Source organism: Oratosquilla oratoria, chromosome 20 (genome assembly GCF_046742065.1).
Source record: "Oratosquilla oratoria isolate Oo_2021 chromosome 20, ASM4674206v1, whole genome shotgun sequence".
Classification (NCBI taxonomy): domain Eukaryota; kingdom Metazoa; phylum Arthropoda; class Malacostraca; order Stomatopoda; family Squillidae; genus Oratosquilla; species Oratosquilla oratoria.
This window is the reverse complement of record NC_134796.1, coordinates 51,671,477-51,696,110: the sequence shown is the minus strand read 5'-3', so window position 1 is coordinate 51,696,110 and position 24,634 is coordinate 51,671,477. Positions and strand designations below refer to the sequence as shown.

Here is a 24,634-nt window from a genome sequence, read left to right as displayed (position 1 = left end):
AAATAGTCGGATGGTAGCCAGAACAAAATAATGAAATGTCTCTTGTGCATGTTCTGCTTGCTGTGCATAGTTTCCAGTGTACAGTGCATAAGATACTTTTAACCTTTCACAAAACAGAAATTATAATATACTGTAAGATTTGCTAAATGGACAGTGAATAAGAATAGTCAGCAATAAGCGTTAATCTTGCACACTGAAAGACTTTTGAACAAAGCTGTTCTATTGGCACCACAACCTGTTACTCGCCTCGTGGCTGGCTGGAGGCACCTGGCAACTATCCGATTACATTCGTAGAATAGAACAAAAATTTCGGTTATCCTGGCTTGTACTGGCCTAGTATTCACGGGGTCGGCAGATCGATCCTTGCCCAGGCTTGGGAGCTGATGTGTAATGGGGTGGTTAGGGCCGTGGGAGGTTGAGCTATGCCTCGGCTAACGGTTGGCTGCGTCTGTTCGAACCCTCGCAGAGGTTAGGAATTGCATTCACTCTTGACCAATGGCCTCCGACCACTGTCCTCCTCAGGACCTAAGGTGACTTTGACATAACTGTGTGTGTGTGATCCATAAGCTTTCTCCTGGTGTCACTGCAGTTGCATACAGTGGGCACCGTCTCCTGCATTCATATATGAAGTTCTGGTCCACCGACAAGGTTGAGGTCCGAGCGGGTACCATCCTCGTAAACCATGAAAAAATAAATAAATAAATAAGAATACCCATCTGCATGTTCCACCCCCATTACGTCTCGGTGACGTAAGATCGCAGTGATATTTTGACGTTATGGTTATCCAATCCTCGTTCAATCTTGATTGTTTGCGGTATGTCAAAGGTTAGGTTAAGAATTAGAATAATTCAGTCGTTTAAAATCGGGGAAGGGACCCGTTGGGTAATAAACCTGCTCGGTTACCTTAGGGTTGCTGGATACCTCCAACCTGTCGTTAGGTTTGTAGCAGGTTTGTGTACTGTCATTTGTACGCATGTTGTACAGCTGCACAGAAAACTATCGTTAGTAAATCACGCTAATCATTTTGACACAAAACAACGAAACTATTTGAGACAAGTTGAAGTCTCCATCGGAAATAAGATTATCATGTCATAGTGAATCCATATGAACTCCGGAACTATTATTCGATTCATATTCATTCAGAAGGAATTCTAACAATTCGAACCCCAGAAATACCAACCCTTCGGTATCATAAGGTTATGTTCATTAGCGAATGTTTCGACACCCCTACTAACGATAGTTTTCGGTGTAGCTGTACATATAGATTAGAAAATTGAGCAACTTTGTGTTTGGAAGTTTAGTAAACATACGATAGTACTGGTATATGCACAAGTATTATTTTATACTTTGAATAGTACTATTTTAAAGGAATGTATGGTACGTAGTAAACACGACACTGTAGAACTTTTAAATGGGTAACTATAGTACTAATGCAGTTTAGTGTGTACACTGTACACTCCGTCGTTATAGATTATGTACCGTATTTCCAAGTTAAATCTAATGTAAAATGTGTCGTGTGGTTCACCATGACTTTGAATTAAGTGCTTGACTATGATCGACAGCTATTGCACACTCCGATGACTTTCACTACACACACACACACACACACACACACACACACACACACACACACACACACACACACACACACACACACACACACACACGCACACACACACACACACACACACACACACACACACACACACACACACACACACACAACTATGCCACTGATTCGGTGGCATAGTTGGTAGAGCGCTGAACTGGGAAGCAGAAATGCTCCCAGCACCCAGTTCGAATCCTGCCCAGGGCCGAAATTATTTCGGTATCGCTGTGCCTCGGGTCGTTACTCTGACTCTCGTGGGCGGGGAGTTGGGTGTGTGTGTGTGTGCAAGGTCATAGCATTACCCATAGATCGGACCTACGAGCTCTGAGCTCTCTTCCAGGAGGGAAATAGCTGTCGATCACGAGTCCAACACGTGATCCAAAGACCAAGTGAATACACACACACAGAGAGAGAGAACTTGTGTAGTGTTTAACGTCTATGACAGCCAACTCAATGTAACGAGATCGAATCCCTTGTAAGAGGTGTGTGTGTGTGTGTGTGTGTGTTTACCCAGTTGTATTTTGCGGGAAGAGAGCGCTCGTAGTGACCCGCTATTTTGTGTGTGTGTGTGTGTGTGTGTGTGTGTGTGTGTGTGTGTGTGTGTGTGTGTGTGTGTTTACCTAGTTGTATTTTACGGGAAGGGGAGCTATGCTCGTGGTGTCCCGTCTTCATATCTCATTTTAGTGTGTGTGTGTGTGCGCGCGCGTGTATGCTTGTGTGTTTACAGTATGGTATGACAATAAATCTGTTACTTTTAATGTTTCCGGATGGACGGATAGATATCGTATTTCGTTGAAGTGAATATTCGCTGATGCGATGCACCAAGCGAGTCGCAGGCAGACGGTTCCTCACTGTCAGTGCCAAGGAGAGAGACAGACAGACAGACAGACTCCCTCCAACGTTTCTTCCCAGGGCCGGGCAACGGGTTTCCGGTCAGTAAAAATAGGCGTCAACAATGTACCATAATTAGATTATCCATTTCATGCGATGGGAATTTTAGGTTATTGTAAATATAAAGTAGCACGAGAAAGGTTTTGAAATGATTAACTTGAATTTCTGGAAATACTTGATGTGGATAAACGCGATTAATCGAATGCATGTTGTACCAAGTTTTGTTTTGTTCGAATTCATCCCGTGACGCGCACGCGTCGTTTGTTTATCGTAGATTGAGAGGAATAGGACGACGGGGTGGGGGAGGGGGAGGGGCTGAGTGTATACAGTAGAGGTGGTGAGGATGAGAGGAGGGAGAGTTCTGACCTAAAGATAGTCTCCATCGATCTGGACCTCCCCACTTCTTTAGGCCTGAGCTTCCCCCCCCCCCGTACCCCGCCTTTCATCACTTCCTCAACCCCTCCCCTACACACCCTCACCTTCTCAGCTACGTCAGTTGCCAATGCAGCGAACCCAAAATCCTGTCCAGATCGACCATGGCTACCCTAACTTCGTAAATTTTTTTGTATATTTAAAATAAAAAATAATTGTAGATGTTGAAGATTTCTCACATTAATTAAATCGTCTATGTCTCCATAATGTTGTCATTAGACGTTAATGATTTAGGTATTCTAATACAGTATTGATACTTGTGATAATGTTTCTAATAGTGATAAAAAATCCTTGGCGACCCATATCAAATGGCTTGACGACCCAATTTTGGTTCGAGATCCCTGATTTAGCTGAATAAAATCTGGTGGCAGCTGTATAAAATGTGTACACACACACACACACACACACACACACACACACACACACACACACACGTGGACATGTATGTGGATGTATATATATATATATATATATATATATATATATATATATATATAATATAATACTTTATTGTTTCTGGTACCTTTTATTTTTCATTTGTTTATATTTTGCGTTCGGTTTCTTTATGGACCAGAAGATCTCGTTTCTATATTCTTTAATATTTAGATCTTTGTACCAGCTAGAACTCTAGTTGCACGTCTTAGCTCTAGATGCGAGAGTGAGATTAGATCTAGGTTGTTTTTGCTGTTGGCAAAGGCCACTGTTGTTGCTTCCTAGATTGGTCATCGGGGTCTTGTTTTCTTTGGCGGGGAATCTTCACATCATACACGCGTTTTAACGTCGTACCAAACACGCCTGATGTTTAGAAAATTTAACTCGTATTTAACCCAGTCCTCTCTAACTCGCCCGGTGAGCACCTGCCTTCGTGGTCCATGGTCATCATGTTAAGACAACGGGGCAGGACTCGCAATAATGGAGTTAAACTGGACAAATTTAGATTTAAGAAGGAGATAGGCTAGAATAGGTTTATTGATAAGGTGGTCAACGAATGGAACAAACTTGGTAACCATGTAGCGAGCGCTGAAACTATCATTTGGTTTAAGAAACTGTTAGACGACTTTATGGATGGGAGTGACAGGTGGTAATGGACATGGAACTGCCTAGTGTAGGCCTCATGGTCTCTTGCAGTCTCCTTCATTCATTCATCTTGGCCTTCAGGATAGAAGCATTGGTCACTGATCGGTGAGGAAATTAAATCATAATTTGACGTAGTGGTCTGTAAGGACTCTTTCGGGCCGGTAGGCGGTGTTGGACTGCCCCTTTCCTCCTCCCCATTTGAAACTAAATCTTTGAGCAGATGTGCTTTCAGGTGTTTAAACCTAGATGATTTATTTGAGTTCACAGTTGGCTGTATTGATACATGTTTAAGCTTAAGCAATGCTATTTTAAAAGTTACAAGGAATAGGATTTTTACCCCAAGATTGTTGTGTACTTTTTACACGCGCGTGCGCGCACACACACACACGCGCACACACACGTACAAACGTGTATACATGCAAACGTGTGAATAGATACATACATACCCTGGATAAATCGTAGGTCTGCTCCAGTTGTATCATTTTCCTGCGACACACCTGCCTGTGTGTGTGTGCAGGGCAGTTGTACTAATATAGCATACTGACCGAATATACACCGACTGCTTACAAATGTGAGAATCTTTATTTTTTGTGCGCTTGTCCATTGCTAAAAGAACGAAGAGATTTTCACATCTGAATAAAGTCTCATGGCGACATCATGAAGCATATAAATAGAGATGATGAAAGGTTAGATAAGAAACATAAAATGGGCTTGGCTTGATTGAAGGAACGCAGGAAGTTGAAGCTATTAAGTGTCTTCTCTTGGATCTCTGAGGGTGACACGGGATTGAACGAAGGGCACCTGGCGATGACGGGGTAGTTGTTGTTGCAGGAGGTTGTTTCGGTGGTCGGTGGCGTGCAAATGAGCCTCCTCGGCCCAGACGGACAACATTCCTTTGTACGAGTAGTAGTCAGAGATGGAGCTCTGTTGGCAGACTCGGCGACGGGCCCGTTGTCACATACTTTACCTAGCGATAGGATTGTGTGTATATATAATTATGCGTGTGTATATATATATATATATATATATATATATGTGTGTGTGTGTGTATCAATGTATTTAGATTTATAGTCTGATCGAGTACCGATGTCAAGCGTACCATTTGCAGAATGAACACCATTGTGTATGTGAACACGTGTGTGTACGTATTTGAGTGCGTGCGTCTGCGAACCTGTTTGTGCCCCCCCCCCCAGGGGTTGGATAAAAGTTTATGACGTGGTTTTAATTGATTGCCACCTCGAGTTTCTCTAGGCAGAAACCCGTAACCCCATACCGTCCGGCAACGCTCCTGGGGCCCTCCCATGGAAACCATGGGGAAGAAATTTGGACATGACATGACGTCACTCAGCCCCACCTTCTCTGTTTTGTCCGTCGAGCAAGGAAGGGAGAGGGCAGGGGATAAGAGTGGGTGGAGAATAGTTGTGTAAGTGCTATGTCTTGCTGCATTGCTTCTGACCCAGAGTAGTGGGCATGAGACAGGGATGATCCTTCATACACGAAAAGATAAGATGAGAGGGAGGAAAGGGTGGGAAATGGTAGTGGAATGCGTGGGAGTGGGTGCCTGCTTACCTCCCTTATAAGGAGAAAGAGGCCCTTGATTTATTATTATTTATTATTATTATTATTATTATTATTATTGGTAGTAATTATAATATTAATTGCTATTATTACTATTCTTGTTTAATTTATTTTCCTCCAGGGGCGCTGACTAATAGGAGAGAGGGAGGGAGGAGGCGGCGTCATATTGAATTTCTTAATTGCTTGAGCAAGAGGTGGAAAGAAGTGGAATTTCCTGGACGGAGGGGGAGGGGAGAGGGAAGGAGGGAGGGGTTGTGTGTGGTAACCATGGTCTTGGTTCACGTGTCGGATTCGTGATCGACAGCTGTTACCCTCCCGGATGAGAGGATAATACTGAGACTGTGTGTGTGTGCGCGTGTGTGCGTGTGCGACTCCTTGGAGATTCACAAACTCAAATAATTTAGTCACGAAACTGAGAGGAAAAAATGTTGTAGGTTACGAAAAATCTGTATGAAAACTGCAGATCCAGTTTGTTGATCGATATTTTCTTATGTGAATAAAATCGTCTGACGACAGTAAATACAAAACAAGTGAACATCGGTGAAAGGCTCTTGAAATCTCCTACCTCCCTCCCCAATTTTTATATCCTTATTTATTTATACTTGCTCTTACAAATGTATAGATAAAAGTGAATATTATTTGTATGTTATCTGTGTGCACGAATCGTGCAAGTGGCATAGCTAACAGGACCTAACATTAAACACGGTACAAACAACAGTACAAAAAATAATCTGGTTCCAAATAGGGAATTCACGCCGGATGCTTTGAGGTTGCGGGTCTTTTGCAAAAGAGCAGAGGCAACAGGTTGATAATATTGCATCCTAATATATATATAAATATAATATATTATTGCATATATCAATCGGTTTCGGTTTGTTTAATTCGAATCTGTCTTCAGTATACTGGAGCTCACGTGAATTTTGATCCAAATGCGGACAAGACGATTTGACGTCACTCAGCCCCGCCTTCCAGCTCGTGTAGGAAGAGCCGACACGACGTCACTTTCTATGATTTGGGGCCGAATCCTGACAGTGATGTGACGTCACTTAAATATTCTTTCCCCCCACCCCTTCTTCTCATCTCATTGCACGCGGGAATGTTTATTTTTCATTGCATATTTTTAGATCAGCTATTTATTTATTTATTTAGGTGTTCATTTCCACAAAACTGTACTTAAAACGAAACGCAGTGGGTATATTTAATACACACACACACTATACGACTCGGTGGCGTAGTTGGTAGAGCGCTGAACTGCCACCATAGTGGCCCGCAGTTCTTGGTTCGAATCCGGCCCAGGGCCGAAATTATTTCGGTACCGCTGCACTTCGGGTCGTTACTCTGACTCTCGTGGGCGGGGAGTTGGGGGTGTGTGTGTGTGAAAGGTCATAGCATTACCCATAGATCGGACCTACGAGCTCTAAGCCCTCTTCCAGGAGGGAAATAGCTGTCGATCACGAGTCCAACACGTGATCCAAAAGACCAAGTGAACACACACACACACACACACACACACACACACACACACACACACACACACACACACACACACACACAGATATAGAGAGATGTGGCGAGATATAGAGAGATGTGGCGAGAGGGGGGGTTGTCGTTTAGGCGGTTGTTGCACCGCCCGTGGCGTTTGGCACTAGGGTAGGGTATGGTTGTTCTCTCGGGGGGGGGGGGGCGAGGGCAGTGCCTCTGTGGCCTTTATGTGACGACCATGGCACCTTGCCAAGGGCAGTCACCATAACCATATCCACTCGTTCGCTCTTCTATTTCTTCTGTGTCTTTCTTTCCGCTCTCCCAGTTGCTGTCTCTTTCTCAAATTTATTTCCTCCCTACGTTTTTTTTTTTTTTCCCTCTTGTCTTTCATCTCTACAGCCTCTCTCTCTCTCTCTCTCTCTCTCTCTCTCTCTCTCTCTCTCTCTCTCTCTCTCTCTCTCTCTCTCTCTCTCTCTCTCTCTCTCTCTCTCTTTCTCTCCCCCATATCTCTCTCCCCACCATCCCTTTCTCTCCCCACCATCCCTTTCTCTCCCCACCATCCCTTTCTCTCCCCCATCCCTCTCTCTCTCGCCCCCATCCCTTTCTCTCCCCCATCCCTCTCTCTCTCGCCCCCATCCCTCTCTCCATCTCCCCCATCCCTCTCTCTCCCCCCCCCATCCCTCTCTCTCCCCCACATCCCTCCCTCCCCCACATCCCTCTCTCCCCCATCCCTCTCTCTCTCGCCCCCATCCCTCTCTCTCTCGCCCCCATCCCTCTCTCTCTCTCCCCCATCCCTCTCTCTCTCTCCCCCATCCCTCTCTCTCTCTCCCCCATCCCTCTCTCTCTCTCTCCCTCCCTCTCTCTCTCCCCCTCCCTCCCTCCCTCTATCTCTCCTCGCTCCCCCACCCTCCCTCCCTCCCTCCCTCTCCTCTCTACCCTCTCGCTCCCTCCCTTCTCTCTTGCTCCTTCCTTCCCTTTCTCTCTCTCTCTCTCGCTCCTTCTCTCGTTCCCTCCCTCCCTTCTCTCGTTCTCTCGCTCTCGCTCCTTCTCTCGTTCTCTCGCTCTCGCTCCTTCTCTCGTTCCCTCGCTCCCTCCCTCCCTTCTCGTTCCCTCCCTCCCTTCTCGTTCCCTCCCTCACTTCTCTCGTTCTCTCGCTCCCTCCCTCCCTTCTCTCGTTCTCTCGCTCCCTCCCTCCCTTCTCTCGTTCTCTCGCTCCCTCCCTCCCTTCTCTCGTTCTCTCGCTCCCTCCCTCCCTCCCTTCTCTCGTTCTCTCGCTCCCTCCCTTCCTCCCTTCTCTCGTTCTCTCGCTCCCTCCCTCCCTCCCTTCTCTCGTTCTCTCGCTCCCTCCCTCCCTCCCTTCTCTCGTTCTCTCGCTCCCTCCCTCCCTCCCTTCTCTCGTTCTCTCGCTCCCTCCCTCCCTCCCTTCTCTCGTTCTCTCGCTCCCTCCCTCCCTCCCTTCTCTCGTTCTCTCGCTCCCTCCCTCCCTCCCTTCTCTCCCTCCTCTCGGTCGTTCTCTCCCTCCCTCCCTCCCTTCTCTCGTTCTCTCGTTCCCTCCCTCCCTCCCTCCCTCCCTCCCTTCTCTCGTTCTCTCCCTCCCTCCCTCCCTTCTCTCGTTCTCTCCCTCCCTCCCTTCTCTCGTTCTCTCGCTCCCTCTCTCCCTCCCTCCCTTCTCTCGTTCTCTCGCTCCCTCCCTCCCTCCCTCCCTTCTCTCGTTCTCTCGCTCTCTCCCTCCCTCCCTCTCTCCCTCCCTCTCTCCCTCCCTCCCTCTCTCCCTCCCTCCCTCCCTCCCTCCCCCCCTCCCTCTCTCCCTCCCTCCCTCTCTCCCTCCCTTCTCTCGTTCTCTCGCTCCCTTCTCTCGTTCTCTCGCTCCCTCTCTCCCTCCCTTCTCTCGTTCTCTCGCTCCCTTCTCTCGTTCTCTCGCTCCCTTCTCTCGTTCTCTCGCTCCCTCCCTCCTCTCTCTCGCTCCCTCCCTCCTCTCTCTCGCTCCCTCCCTCCTCTCTCTCGCTCCCTCCCTCCTCTCTCTCGCTCCCTCCCTCCTCTCTCTCGCTCCCTCCTCTCTCTCGCGCTCCCTCCTCTCTCTCGCTCCCTCCCTCCTCTCTCGCTCCCTCCCTCCTCTCTCGCTCCCTCCCTCCTCTCTCTCGCTCCCTCCCTCCTCTCTCTCGCTCCCTCCCTCCTCTCTCTCGCTCCCTCCCTCCTCTCTCTCGCTCCCTCCCTCCTCTCTCTCGCTCCCTCCCTCCTCTCTCTCGCTCCCTCCCTCCTCTCTCTCGCTCCCTCCCTCCTCTCTCTCGCTCCCTCCCTCCTCTCTCTCGCTCCCTCCCTCCTCTCTCTCGCTCCCTCCCTCCTCTCTCTCGCTCCCTCCCTCCTCTCTCTCGCTCCCTCCCTCCTCTCTCTCGCTCCCTCCCTCCTCTCTCTCGCTCCCTCCCTCGTCTCTCTCGCTCCCTCCCTCGTCTCTCTCGCTCCCTCCCTCGTCTCTCTCGCTCCCTCCCTCGTCTCTCTCTCGCTCCCTCCCTCGTCTCTCTCGCTCCCTCCCTCGTCTCTCTCGCTCCCTCCCTCGTCTCTCTCGCTCCCTCCCTCGTCTCTCTCGCTCCCTCCCTCGTCTCTCTCGCTCCCTCCCTCGTCTCTCTCGCTCCCTCCCTCGTCTCTCTCGCTCCCTCCCTCGTCTCTGTCGCTCCCTCCCTCGTCTCTGTCGCTCCCTCCCTCGTCTCTCTCGCTCCCTCCCTCGTCTCTCTCGCTCCCTCCCTCGTCTCGCTCCCTCCCTCGTCTCTCTCGCTCCCTCCCTCGTCTCTGTCGCTCCCTCCCTCGTCTCTGTCGCTCCCTCCCTCGTCTCTGTCGCTCCCTCCCTCGTGTCTCTCGCTCCCTCCCTCGTGTCTCTCGCTCCCTCCCTCGTGTCTCTCGCTCCCTCCCTCGTCTCTGTCGCTCCCTCCCTCGTCTCTCTCGCTCCCTCCCTCGTGTCTCTCGCTCCCTCCCTCGTGTCTCTCGCTCCCTCCCTCGTGTCTCTCGCTCCCTCCCTCGTCTCTGTCGCTCCCTCCCTCGTCTCTGTCGCTCCCTCCCTCGTCTCTCTCGCTCCCTCCCTCGTCTCTCTCGCTCCCTCCCATCTCGCCCCATCTCGCCCCGTCTCTCTCCCATCTCTCCCCTCAGCTCTTTCTCCCCCATCTCTCTCTGTATACACACACACATACACACGTTGGTCACTTTTACCTCTCGTTGACGACATCCAGACGACTGCACCTCCTCTTCGGTGCGGCCCCAATGGTAGAAACGCTGTTTATTAGGTACTTCAATGACGTCCCAACGGAGAGGCTGAGGATGGGTAGTAGGAAAAGAAGCTTTGAGAACAAAGAGCTTTGGACTACCATCTTGTTCAAAAGCGCAGTCAGGTTACTCTTAACGTGAAAATCCGTTCTTTATGCGAAGAGAGTGTACATCACAGTATAGAGTAAACTGCTGAGTTATGGTTCGTTTCGAAGACTGTTTAGAACACAAAACTTTATTGAAACTGCACGAGAAGTTTGCTTACGTGGACGAAGAATGTTTAAAGCTGTTCTAGAAGGAGTAAGGGGAACGAAATTTCCAGACGAGTTTACTTTTATTGACGAATGTTGAATGTACCAGAAGGGAAGAAAGAGAAAGAAAAAAGAAAAATGTCGTTGAAGGAGAGGAGAGCCCTGTTTGTCCACATCGGAAGACGTTTCCTCTGCCCCAATCTGATATGATAATATCGTCTGAAGTCGGGTGTTCTGTTCAGACCTGCAGTGCTACATCCAACCCAGTGCCCACGACCTTCAGTGCCACACTGAACCCACGACTTGCATTGCCATATTCAGCCCAGTGCTCGTGACTTGCAGTGCCATACCAAACTCGGCGCCCATGACCTGCAGTGTCATGCCTAGGTCAGTGACCACGTGCAGTGCCCATGGCCTGCAGTGTCACCCAGCTCAGTGGCCACGTGCAATGCCCATAGCCTGCAGTGTCACGCTCAGATCAGTGGACACGTGCAGTGCCAATGGCCTGCACCTTCGCGCCTAGCCCAGTGCCCACACCTAGTCAAACGCCAACGCCATGCAGTGCCACACCTAGCCTAGTGCCCACACCTCGCCTAGTGCCAACGCCCAGTAGAGGACGGCAGGTATTCCCATGCCGGGACATGTACGGACGGACCCCCAATATAGATTTCATTTCAGGAGACGAGCGCTTTGGCACGGTTCCTCGTACGCAGGCCACAAGCAGGCCACAAACGGGCGCCCAGGCACGTGGATCACGTGCTGGACTCGGGATCGACAGCCACTATCCTACCGAATCAGAATTCAGAGGTCATAAAGTTTGATATATGGATAATGAAATTTACACACTTAATACACACCAATCTTGTACCTTTGCTCAATGGGAACACGGCTCGTAGTATCAGTGGAAGTTTTCATGTTCAAAAGGGAGGGGGCGGTTGAGCTTGGTATCGTAGCTTGGCAGCCCACAACTCTAACCACTACAGCAAACGTGCTTGCAAAGTTTGGCGGGGGAAATGGGTGAAGTGGCGGAATTCAACATCCATTTGACGGGAAACAAGACGAGAATATCGCCGCTCAAGACGACGATATCTCCGCCACCGCAGAAGAAAATACGCCGTGTTCGATAAGCACCACCGCCAACATGGCGGTATTTGGTCTATCCTAGCCACTTTTTGGCGAAACCTGTCCTATCCTAACCGAAAATGGCCAAACCCGAAACCTCAGGATGAGGGAAATGACGGCGAGCTCGGGCGATATCGTCATCCTAATTTACCGATCTGGCCTGCAGCTACCTCGGGCGGCTCCTCCTCCTCCTCCTCCCTTCTGCTCCTCCTCCTCCTCCTCCTCCTCCTCCTCCTCCTCCTCCTCCTCCTCCTCCTCCTCCTCCTCCTAATCCTCCTCCTCCTCCTCCTCCTCCTCCTCCTCCTCCTCCTCCTCCTCCTCCTCCTCCTCCTCCTCCTCGACAACCACTCGCCCTTGGCCTTGATCTTGAGTGGTGCGCTGCCCCAAGTACACGTCGTCTCTTTCTCTCGCTCTCTTTTTATCTCTCGCTCTCTTCCCCTCACACTCTCGCTGCTGCTTTCTCACTCACTCATTCTCGCTCACTCTCACTCTCGTTCTCGTTCTCTCTCTCTCTCTCTCTCTCTCTCTCTCTCTCTCTCTCTCTCTCTCTCTCTCTCTCTCTCTCTCTCTCTCTCATTCTCTTTCTGCATGTTTGTGTTTCTAGAGTAGTGGTACCCAGCGAGTCTTCCTGGGGTCCCTCGGGGTCTACGTCATATTCAAAAGAGGGTCCACATGTGACCAAAAGCAATCTGCCCAGGCCTTGCGATTTTCTGCAGTGATGAAGCGAACTTGAGTGGGTTGGATGAAGTTCTATGCAACGCTGAACAAGATGATCTGAAGTCCTGAATGGGGAACTGAGTGGAGACCATTTTGAGTAAAATTGTCTGGGCACTAACGAGAACTAAAAACGTAAAAATATATTAATGAATAGATAAATAGATGAATAAATTACTATATGAAATAAATAAATGAAAATAAGAATTGACAAGATGAAAAGATAAAGGCTATGCGGTATGTAGGGGGTTAAGGAACAGTATTTCATAAGAGAGGGGCCTGTGAGCTGTTGGAAGCCTCTAGGACGCGTCGACTTTTAACAAGATGATTGCCTAGGAGACTCCGGACCTGCGACTTGAAGGACGGGTGTTACCCGGAGAGGCCCGGGCCTTTTATGGGGGGTGAATTAGTTAGACTGCGATCGTAAAACTACCATCATAAATGGATGTCAAGTGTAGGAAATTAATCTTTCAATTTTCTTTGTATTGGTCGGTTGAGAGGTTTTCTTGTAGCTTCGGCCTGTTGTCAAAGCGTTGTGATATTATTATCGTTGTTGTTGTTGTTATAATAGTTTTTAAAATTGATTAGATCAGTCTGTCAAAGAATTGGGAGTTTTACCGTTTTAATGTAAAATATTTCGAAGCCTAAGATTCTAACGACGACAAACCTTGCGATGTCAACCCCACTGTAGCCTGCTGTGATCCTCCTGTTTTTCCCTTTCTTCTGTATTGGAAGAAACTCGGGTCTTTTTCTATATCACTGGGTAAGGATAGAAGCATTGGTAAACTAGTCCATGATGATTAGTAGGAAGAGATCTTGAGCTCGTGCTTCTTAGTGGACGCCGATGGAGAAGCCATTAATGCCTCTAAACTCGTTACACCGTCCGTTGCATGGAATATACCATTTTGTATGAAAATGGCGGTTACAGTCAAATCTATTGAAAAAAAAAATAAGCGAAACGTCTGTGTTTATTTCGACATTGTATAGAAAAAACTGCTCAAAGCACAAGTGTACTAAGTGTCAACGTGTCTGGCGGCAAAGCTTGAGTGACGTCAAAACGTCTTGTCTTTGTATCAGATCAGTCTGAGAGTTACGTGACGTCATGTCGACTGATGTTTTCCATAAATATGGACACTGTAGACTAGCACGTCGGCAGTACTCTTCCAGGACATATAGTGCGTGTGTGTGTGCGCATGTGGATGTGTGTACATCCATATGTATATACCATGATATACAATATCTATATTTGGTCATGTTCGATGGAATGCCAGAGGCAGGACTGCCTAGAAGAACAGGAGAACTGAACACATCCGAAAGGACACTCCGAGACTACGTGACTTAAATGATAAAAGAAAGAGATAATCTGAAGTAACATGGCATGAACAGACAACAATGGCATGGTACAGGAGCCATCCAGTGGAAAAACCACACTGATCCAGTCGGACGGAGCAGTGTTGGTGTGTCTGTCTAGATTTTCTCCCAATTAGTTGACATAAACACATTTGTGCGAAAAGCTAGATTTTTTAACATCCTTCTAGCGTTCTGTCTTTTATGTTATTTTGGTATTTTCATTCCATATTTTTTATTTTATATATTTTTTATTTTTTGTTCTAAATATGGTTCTAATATCATTTCTTTATCATCTGTTCTTTTGTCAGCAAAATCTTATCTGTCGTTCATTTTATCAGCCAATCGCTGGATCATTCTAATTGCCGCTCTTTGTATTGTGTATTTTTTTTTATGTGGAAATCGATAAGATTTTCAATAATTATGATCATATATATTGTTAGTCAAATTCCTCATTTATGTTTGAGTTTTTTTCTGTTATTCAATTAACGTTTTTCGGGTTACAAATCTTCAAACAAGACTGAGATATTTATCCATTGTAAAACTCTTCTTATTCTTGTCAATTTCCAGCATTTTCCCTTTTCTCTTAATTAGATTTCACTTTCCATTCCTGGCACCATGTGTTAACCTTGTGATCTTCCTGGAGCATTTTACAACCTTACTCGTTTTCCTCCATGATTTCAGGGTTATCAGTGAATAGATTATCGGAGGTACTTGTTCCATCCATGAAGTCATTGATGAATATGAAGATCATTTCAAGTGTTTGCACCCAGCCCTGTTCTCTCTCTCTCTCTCTCCTCTCTCTCCTCTCTCTCTCCTCTCTCTCTCCTCTCTCTCTCTCTCTCTCTCTCTCTCTCTCTCTCTCTCTCTCTCTCTCTCTCTCTCTCTCTCTCTCTCTCTCTCTCTCCCTCTCCCTCTCCCTCTCCCTCTCCCTCTCCCCCTCTCTTTCCTCTCCTTTCCTCTCCTCGTCAGACATCCAAGTATATTCAAAGCTCACTTTAGCTTCTCCGTCCATCTCATTCTTGGTCTTCCTCTCAAGCTCACTTGTGTTTTCCCACACTTGCATTGCAAAATAACCTTTCCTCGTTCATTCGTTTCATATTATGCCCAAATGCCCACCATGGCGCTCTGTAGCCTCTCACAGACTCTTCCCATCCCCGGATTCTCTGCCTCACTCTACCTCCACCTTTGTCTATTCTTGTAACAACGTATTATGTGTCTTAAACATTGCATTCTCTCAGAAGCATTGCACCTCTTCCTGTCTGCTCTCCAAATATTTCGAGTTTCATACAGCGCCATGGGTACAATCATCCATTCTTTTTTTTTTTTCATTAATCCCTAAATACCTATTTCTCAACTTTTCTGTACAGACATTTATATGCTTCCATCTGTCTGTCATTCATATTCATTCCAGCAACAGCAACATGGCAACTGCAGACAATTGTATAGGCCTATGTGTATGTATATAATATATGTGTGTGTGTGTTTACGCATATATAGTTCATACTAAAGGGCCTTATCCAGCTTATCAAAAGGTGGCTTAGACCGACACCCACCCTATATTCATCCAAACCTATATTATCCCATCTTAGCACCTCTTCGATAATATAGTTGGTCATCCCGACCCACACAACACCGTTCGGGTCACAGGCAATACAGTGATGCGCGCGCGGTGCATGCACATACAGTAGGCATACTCCCCTGCACGCATTGTGATAGATAATATGCGTGAGTTTACTTTCTTTATTGCATGCACCTTCGAAGTGAGTGATGAGATGAAAGGAATACAGAAGATAAGCAACAAAGTGTTCGTTCACCCGTGTGACTTTGGTTGTTGCCTGAAGGCACGTGCAAGGCTTGATCTCCCGCGCAGGGGAGGGGAAGGGTGGGTGGTGGGGGGTTGCTGGGAAGCCTGACGTCATTTCTAAATAGCGACATCAACACAAAAACTGGTTCGACACTGCAAAGTAGTTTTCAACGCAACAGGTGATTTGGAGATTCATCGAGAAATAGTAGCAGTAATAGTCGGTAGCTGGGGACCTGATATGATGTATTAGTGACTTTATGGCGAGTGTGAAAGGCAGTAAATCGGATAAGTTTGAGCTGTGGATGTGACGTCATATCGGCTGTGTCGATAACGGTTGAGCCTCGCTAGGGGTGCCGAGAGAGCGAGGAGGAAAAATAAAAAGTAACACTGTGGGTCTGAGGTGCCTGAGAGGTATGATAGGGGTTACTAGGCTGGACAATGAGAAATGAGAAGGTGAGGAGGAGAACAGGGGTGGAAAGGGAGTTGGGAGGCAGGGTGGATGAAAGAGTATTGGGATGGTTTGGACACATGGAAAGAATGAGTGAAGACTAGTAAAAGAGGTGTGGAAGGCAGAGGTGGAAGGAGTGAACATGAGGGGTCGACCAAGGATGAGATGGATGGATGGGGTAAAAGGGGCTTTGGGAAAGCGGGGAATGACTATTGAGGAAGGACGGGAGAGGACAAAAAAGAGGGGTGAATGGAGAATTGTTGTATATGGATGATGCTGTGATGCATGAGGTGGAATGGGTGGGGGTGAGGGAATATGTGTGAGAAATAAACGCAGCCCGAAGGGGTTTCTCCCCGTCTCCTTTTCTGCATGAGAGAACTGAGATGGTGGGGAGAGGGGGTCGCCGATTTAATGAAGCGGCCTTGCTGTGGATGTGTTGTGTCTTGCGACACTGCTTCTGACCCAGGGCAATGGGCGAGGTGCAGGGATGACCCGTCATCCAGGAGGTGCCAAGATAAGAGGGTGGATGGGAGTGGAGTAAGATCGTTATTTGAAAAAATCCAGTGTTAAGAGATTGTTTTTTCAGGTATATGTGTTGATGTTTGGTACAGCTAATCCGCTTAAATACAGGTTTGAATTGATCGACATAATTCAGTGGAGTTAGTCGTCGAACTCTTTACATTATAAGGAAAAAGTTTTCCCAAAGGCGAATCAAATCGCCTGGACTTGTCACCTCCTTAAAACGTGTCAAACTTGGCATTGTCAGTAAATTTGTTAAGTCGGATCTTTGGTCGCGACTGTCCTGTAGTAGTGGGCGGCAGCTGACGCATTTCCGGCAACATGGCGGCGTGCGGGTTGCACCGTTCATGCATGATGGTGCGTGGCGCATGAGGATCTTTCTCTCGTCCTGGCGAGAAATTCCGCATTCCTGCTTGCATACCACTTGAGCTTATAGTCGTGTGTGCACTGATTTTTTCTTACTTCAAATGAAATAATGATGTAACAATATGATAGTGATATGTAATTATATTTGAAGAATGAGTAACATAATATGATGATGATAACGATGACGACGATGATGATGATACAGTTTCACCAGGTAGCCTCCTTTCTTTTGATATAAGAAATTGGGAGATTTAACTTTCCACGTATGTTCAGTATGTGTTTTTCAAATCGCAATAATTGCAACTATAGTGTTAGTATTTAACTTGAGTTTAAGGGGGTTGGCATCCCCTTGAATACGTCATTGAGGCGCGTGGCCATGTGCCTGTACGTGCATATAAGCACATTTCCTGTCAGCGAAGTTTTATCACTTTGTTCTTTTGAACAAAGAAATTGTTGGCATACCTGGGTGGATGCGTTTCTTACACCAGTTGGATGTACTGTAACGGTGAATGTTTGGTATTTCTGGCTGGTTATACCCTGTACTGTTGGTCAAATTGTAGAAAGAATACCAACAGTTCCATTTTCAGTTCTCTTTCAGGTGTATCTGTAACTTGGGGCTGAATTTGTTCCAAGCCCTTTGTGTACTGTGTGTGTATCTAGAAAATGAAAATATACAACGTCTGTCCACATTTTAAAATGTCGAGTCAACATGTCAAGTCGCTTTCAGTTGGTTGTGATCTCGTGATTGGATTGGGCACTGTGACGTCACTCAAGCTCCGCCTCCCTTGTGTATTGGAGGACGACCAGGGAGATCAATGAATAATGAAGTCGAAAGTATTATTCCATGTCTTGACTCTTTCGTTAGGGTGATGAAGGACTTCGAAAACTATAGTTTGCAAAAAATATTTCCTCGAGTTTCACTGATTAAACTCGCACAATCCCATAGTGGCTGCTAACGGTTCACGGGATGTCTTTGGGAAGAAATTTTGGACCATTTGTCTATCCGTTGTATTAGTTGTCGTTGCTTGAGATTAGTTGCAGGGAACTAGGCAGTGATAATCTTCCTACATGTGGAAAGGTGGAAGAAATCCACTAAGTTGGTATATATATTCAGCCCTGTCCGGAGACAGAGTTATGAAAATGGGCAGCGGGGAGATGATTCTCTCTGACCCTCTCCCTCCAATCTTACAGAACCACAAGCGGGTACCAGTCGTTCATTTCTATACCTTGCGCCCCTCCATTGGCCCAGCACTTTGATGTAGTCGAGGGACTTGTGTGTTGCAAGGATGGGTTGGGCAAAGACGGCAGGGTGAATTTTTCACCCCAGCAAGTCTAACCATGCCGTTAAGGCCAACCCTGAGCACCCAGACTAAGCCTGGTCCTCTATTCGCCTCTTGCTTTATTTAAGTTTTTATTTTCTTCCTCTTAACGAAATTAAATCCCAGATAAAAACAATTATCGCCTTCGATATCCTCCAGTGGAACTGCCTAGGTCTCCGTACTCAGGCAGAAGAACTGAAGGTACTAATGAAAGACCTTAACCCCGACATTATCTGCCTTCAAGAAACAAAATTAGGCAATGCATATTTCAACCCAGGTTTGAATTGCAATATATGCAATTCATTGCCCACCCCCAGGTGGCACATGGAGGTGCTGCAATTGTCATTAAAAAGTCGATACATCACTCAGTCATCCAACTAAATCCCTCTTCAAGTTGTAGCGATCAAAGCTATACCTGGGAAATGTATAAATATATGCTCAGTCTATATACCTGGTGCAATTGGTTTCACCAACTCTGATCCACAGAATTTGATTAATCAACTTCCTTCCCCCTTTATACTCCTTGGTGACTTCAATGCACACAATTCTCTTTGGGGTAGCAACCATTTAAATATGCACGGAAGCATTGTTGAGAACATCTTGAACGCCAATGAAAAACTTTATCATTGACCCATCGTTGTAATGTTCATATCAATACGTATTCCGCTATTGACCTAAGTATACGCTCCCCTAATATCGCAGTGGAATTCATATGGTCTGTTAACAATGTTCTGCATGGTAGCAATCATTACCCAATCCATTTAAAGTTCTCTGAAAATATACCAGCTAGTTCCCCTCCCAAATGGAAGAAAAAGGAGGTCTACTGGAATAGATATAATCAGGTAGAGAATTTGAGACCTTTCCCTCTCATCTGGAGGCATAGACTTTGCGGAGATTATAAATACTGCTGAGGAATCGTTACCCAGACCCGGAAATAAGCCCCAACGGCCATCGGTTCCCTGGTGGGACAAGACCTCTATTCTTCGTAAAGTTGAGAGGAAATGCTTTGGAAGATATAAAAACAGCGGCTTTCAAACATCTAAGATTATATCAACGGGCTTCGACCAAGAAACTCGGATACTATCCTAAATCCATTAGAGAGTCTTGGATGTATTGTATTAATGTCATTACGTCAGACACCAATATTTGTGTGGAGGAAGATACGTAATCTAAGTGGAAATTTTGTACCTCCACCCTCTCCAACATTAAAGATAAACGACGGTATTGTAACAGATACAGATCCTGATGAGGTAGTCGATGCATTGGGGAAGCATTTTTCACAGGTTTCCAGCCCAAATAATTGCTGAAGAATTTCAAAGAATAAACCTCTCCCAAATTGCCTTAGATTTCTCATCTAATTCATCAGACGAATATAATGTCCAGCTCTCTCTGTGAACTTCAAGATACCCTGTCATCCACTGAAGACCCTTCTCTTGGAGAGGATGGAATTATATACGGTATGATACGCCAACTTCCACCTGAGACCAAACTTTTCCTTTTAAAAATCACCAATAAGATATGGGAAACGGGAATGCTTCCGAAAGGCTGGAAATTTCTATCCTAATTCCTGTCCAAAAACCTTCAAAAATCACTCTTCAACCCACTAGTTATCTCTCAATAGGACAAAGTGTGTTTGTAATGTTATGAAAAAAAATGATAAATTCACACTTGGTGTGGTACTCAGAATAAAAAAAAAATTGTTTCCTCACCAATGAGGAATCCGGAAAAAACAGAAGCACGTTGGATCCACTTGTAAAGCTTTCAAACCAAATCGAACAAAGACTTGCTGCCACAGGCAATTTTTTTTTTTATAGAAAAGGTTTCTGTGACACCACCTGATGACATGGCATACGCAGTTTTACAAGATGGGCTTAAAAGGGAAAAATAAGTTTATTAAACTCGTTTTTTATCAAATAGCTTATTTAGTGTGCGTGTGGGTGCCCGGTCTTCCTTCCGTCTGCCAAGAAGGCGGCCAAGGTAGTGTTTTGGTCGTTATTTGTTTTGCTGTTGCCATTGGAATTACTGGTCCTTTTTCTCCACAAGTGAAAGGGTTTGTTTGTTGATTTTGTAATATACGTTATAACGTATGACGACCCTTTCTGCTTGTCGATATTTACAGAGATCCATCAATGCTACAGTATATCTAAATGGGCAACAAGGAATGGTTTTAATTTATGTATCACAAAGACAGTGGCAGTACGTTTCACAGAAAGTAGACATGAGGAGCTGGTGCCAAATTTAATTTTAAACTGAAATCTTACCTTACCAAAATGTGACTTGGTCGAGTCACATTGATGACATAAAACGTAAAGTAATGTGTCTTTGGATATTTTAAGAGTAGTATCTAGTTTTGATTGGGTGCAAACAAAAAATCTACTGCCTTTGCACGACGCATTCTGTCGAACTAAGCTGTTATGGCTTGCAAGACAAACTATGAGAATTGGACGTTGTTCACAATATGGGCCTGACAATATATATCATACTTAAGACCAAGAGGGACAAGTTGGTTTGGATGCGTTAACAGAAAACGACACAAAAGTTTCAAAGCAGCCTCTCAAAGATGATATAGTGACCATCACGTCTTATTTCTTGAGAAATATACCTCCATAAGACTATCATTTGAAAGAGATCCTTGGCACAAATGAAGAAGACGACAATTCAGAAATATGAACAGAAAAAAAGACTGAATTTTTTTTTTTGTATTTTTTCTTCCTGATGTCTGCGAAGTTAGTTTGTGTCGAGGAGACTTGGCAGTAGTGGCGGTTAGAAAACGGTAATACGTTTGTGGCGTCTGCTCCAGTATGTGCACGGGCTTATTTATGCTTGGTTGCTTGCGCGTCTGAGCAGTGGACATCCGCTAAACAACTTTCAAGGTTCTAGGCATACTTGTAGACTTGTACGAGTAGACATGAGTATCTCTTTTTCGAGGATCGTTGCTGGCCGCTGTGGGTCTGTGGTATTCCAGGCAGTGAAGATGCATATCGTTGATAGCAGATGATATTTGCATTTTAATTTCCTGATTATGGCGTAGCCTCCGTTGCGCGTACACACACACACTGAGCTCTCTTCCGGGAGGGAAATAGCTGTCGATCACGAGTCCAACACGTGATCCAAAGACTAAGGTGAATCACGCACGCGCGCGTACGTACACACACACACGTCCCGTGTGGCAGTGGTAACGATCGCGGCCGCCATTACGGTGGTCCGGGTTCGAATCCCGCCCAGGGCTGAGATAGTTTCAGTATCGCTGCACTACGAGTCGTTACTCCAACTCTCGTGGGCGAGGAGTTGTGTGTGTGCTTGCAAGGTGCCTTACCTATAGATCGGTCATATACGAGCTCTGAGCTCTCTTCCGGGTGGGTAAAAACTGTCGATCATGAGTCCGACACGTGATCCAAGACCATGGTGAATCACACACACACACACACACACACACACACACACACACACACACACACACACACACACACACACACACACACACACACACACACACACATAGCTTTGCTTGCCGTGATAACACCTCGTTAGGAAGGTCTCTGTTGCACTGCGATAGTTCGGTGCAATGTGGATGAAGTTGCACCCTGAGTTCGCTGGCGACACCCTGGCACCCGGCGCCGCCCCTGGTAACCATAGATCATTGACTCCGGACTTTTTTGTAGCTTTCTCGTAGTTGGAATAAATTCTCACCTGTCGTCGTCGTTGTCGTGGTCGTGGTCGTCGTCAAAATCGAGCTAGCAACGCTGACAGCAGCTGCATTAGCATGCGACCTGTGCATGTACGTTTATATGACTCAGTCCCAGTATATTTCACAATCTGTTCTGCTGTGCTGTTGAAGCAGCGTGTATGTGAAAGCAGGAAACATTCAATTCAGCAGTCTTTAAGTTTCTTGTTTTAATAAAAGTGCAAAAAATTGCAGATAGAAAAATCTGAACCTCCGAATTCCCCTCAACCTTTCTTTAGTAATATCTACAGTACAAGCCATGTGACTCCCAACTCTTCATTTCCCTATATCACCCTGTAGCAGGGGACAAGAATACCGCCACCATGTTCCCTTGCTTGTAAAAGTAATTTAAAGAAATCTGAGCGAGGGGACTAGGGATCCCCACGCTCCATATTTTCTTTTACGAAGAATAAAGGCAAAAGAATGAGGTGTTTGTCCTCTTGTAATAGGGATGAAGAGCTTTGTAGATGTACTCGTCACAATTATCCGCACGGGTCCCTTGATGTTGGTAACCACTGTAGATTACTGACACTTGTAGTTCATTGGCATCATTGATCCGGACGAATGGGGATTTGGCCACTGGCTTGATGTGAAGTATAAACCTTAACTAGTACAAGTAGTGTCTTGTGCAGACCAGATGTACCTTGGAAGCTGAATGAAATTAGCAAGAAGCAAAACTTCAACATCTTCGCATCTGAGAAGGTGCCGCGAAGATGAACGAGTCAGGCTGGCGACAGCTACTGTGAGAGAAAGTGCCATTTGGTAGGAACCGGGTTAATCCGAGACCCATTCAGTACCAGAGGATTGCCACGAAAATTAATCAAATCTGGTGGTAGGCAGAAAAAGAGGAATAGTGTTACAAGGTACAGAAAGGATCGAGAGATCAATTCGTTCATAAATTCACTTATTTAGGGTCACAATTTCAAATGAATCTTCGAGGCTCCATGACCCAACGTCATGATAAATAGTCTGTATTCCTGCTGACCATAAGGGTGTTAATGTATAGTGTATCTTGTCGGTCTCTCTCTTTTTCTTTCTTTCTCTCTCTTTCTCTTTCTCTTTTAAACTACTGTTGGCCATTGACATCAAAGGGTCCCGGAGGGGTGAGGGGCGTTAACATGTTGGGGAAAGTTACGCTTGCATGAATTTCTTTGGAGTGCCTAGGCACAGGTGTGTGTGTGTGTGTGTGTGTGTGTGTGTGTGTTTGGGGATGGGGGAGATGCACATGTGGGTGCCCGTACCTGTGGACCCCCCTCCCCCCCTCGTGGTCGTCAGTGTGCTGTACAGTATTCTGGTAACGGCACAAGTGCTCAGGTGCTAGTCGGAGTCAGAATTGTGTGCTGTAGAATAAATATTGGGAAAGGAAACCAACCAGAGAGGGTTTAGATACTAAAAGAAAAGAAAAGAAAAAATTGTGCAAATACGTTCATCTCGGCTGACCCAACCTGTAAGTGGTGGGAATCTTGTATTTTTTTCTTGAGTGCCGCCTGGTTATTTCAGCTTGCCAGAAGGAAACTCCGGTGTTTTATTTCTTATTTTTTTCATTTATTTATTTTTATTTCATCTTTAGGAACTACAGTTAGTTCATGCTATGGCCTTCATAGGAAGTACTTTGCGACCACAAAGCGCCAACTAAATTTGTGGAACCGACCCCATTCGCACTACCGGGAGAGGTGGGATTTTTTGGGGTGGTGGTGAAATGTCACTCCCACGGGCTTTGTGCCCGTGCAGATGGGGGAGGGGGAGCGAAGTGTCACAGAAATGAAATAACCTGACAACAACCTAAGGCAAAGGAGACATGCCACACGATACGGAAGGAGGGGGGAGATAGATCGAGATAGGACAGAACCTTTTTTTCTCCTGAAGGGAACGCCAGTAGCACCCGATGATGACGGGGGAGGGGGGGGGAGCGCTAGGGCGGAAGTCGAGGAAATGTGCCACGGGATAGGGTGAAGGGGATTTTGGTCTTCCATACCTGATAAAAACCAAAAGTACAGATTTTTAAGGTTTATAAGTATTTTTAAGGTCTATAAGAACTTTTAAGGTGTAAGTATGTTTAAGGCCTATAAGTACTTTTAAGGCCCATGAATATTTTTTAAATGTCTGATTGGTTTTTAAGGTCTTTCAATGCTGTTTAAAGGTCATTGAGTGCCTTTTTAGGTCTTTGAATAATTTTTAATTTAAGTAATTAGGGTAATTGTGATTTTATTTATTTATTTTTATTTTTTATTTTATTATTATTATTATTATTATTTTATTTATTTATTTATTTGTATTTTGAGTAGTCAGGTCTCACAATGATGTTGACACTTGTTCTTCCCGTTGCAGGTGACATTCCCGGACATGGAGCGGGTCGAGTGGCTCAACAAGGTGAGTCGTCGTCGGCATCAGACGTCGTCGTCGTTGCCCTTCGTGGGTCCCGGTCGTTGCCCGGGATGAAGACTATCTCGCGGTCTCTGTCTTTTTCGAATTCTCTCGGTCTCTCTTGGTATCTTTCAGTCTCTCTCTCGCTCTCTCCCTCCTCCTCTCTCTCCCCTCGGTCCCTCTCTCTCCCTCCTTCATATCCCCTCTTTCGATCTAATATCATCGCTTATCTCTCTCGTACTCCACACCTCCCCTCTGTCTCTTCTCTCCTCTTCCCCACTCTCCCCCTCGTCTCCTGCTCTCCCCCTCCCCCTCTCACTCCCCTCCCCCTC

General features: G+C 46.1%; 1 protein-coding gene across 8 annotated transcripts in view; it reads left to right on the top strand.

Annotated features, from left to right (window-relative positions):
• The window catches only part of Esyt2 (extended synaptotagmin-like protein 2), an 82,904-nt gene that overhangs the window by 5,709 nt on the left and 52,561 nt on the right, over positions 1-24,634 (top strand). For all 8 annotated transcript variants that reach the window (XM_076204106.1, XM_076204103.1, XM_076204105.1 and 5 more), the window contains exon 2: positions 24,267-24,308. In XM_076204106.1, coding sequence (XP_076060221.1) covers positions 24,267-24,308 — 42 coding nt within the window. The remainder of the gene's footprint in view (positions 1-24,266; positions 24,309-24,634) is intronic.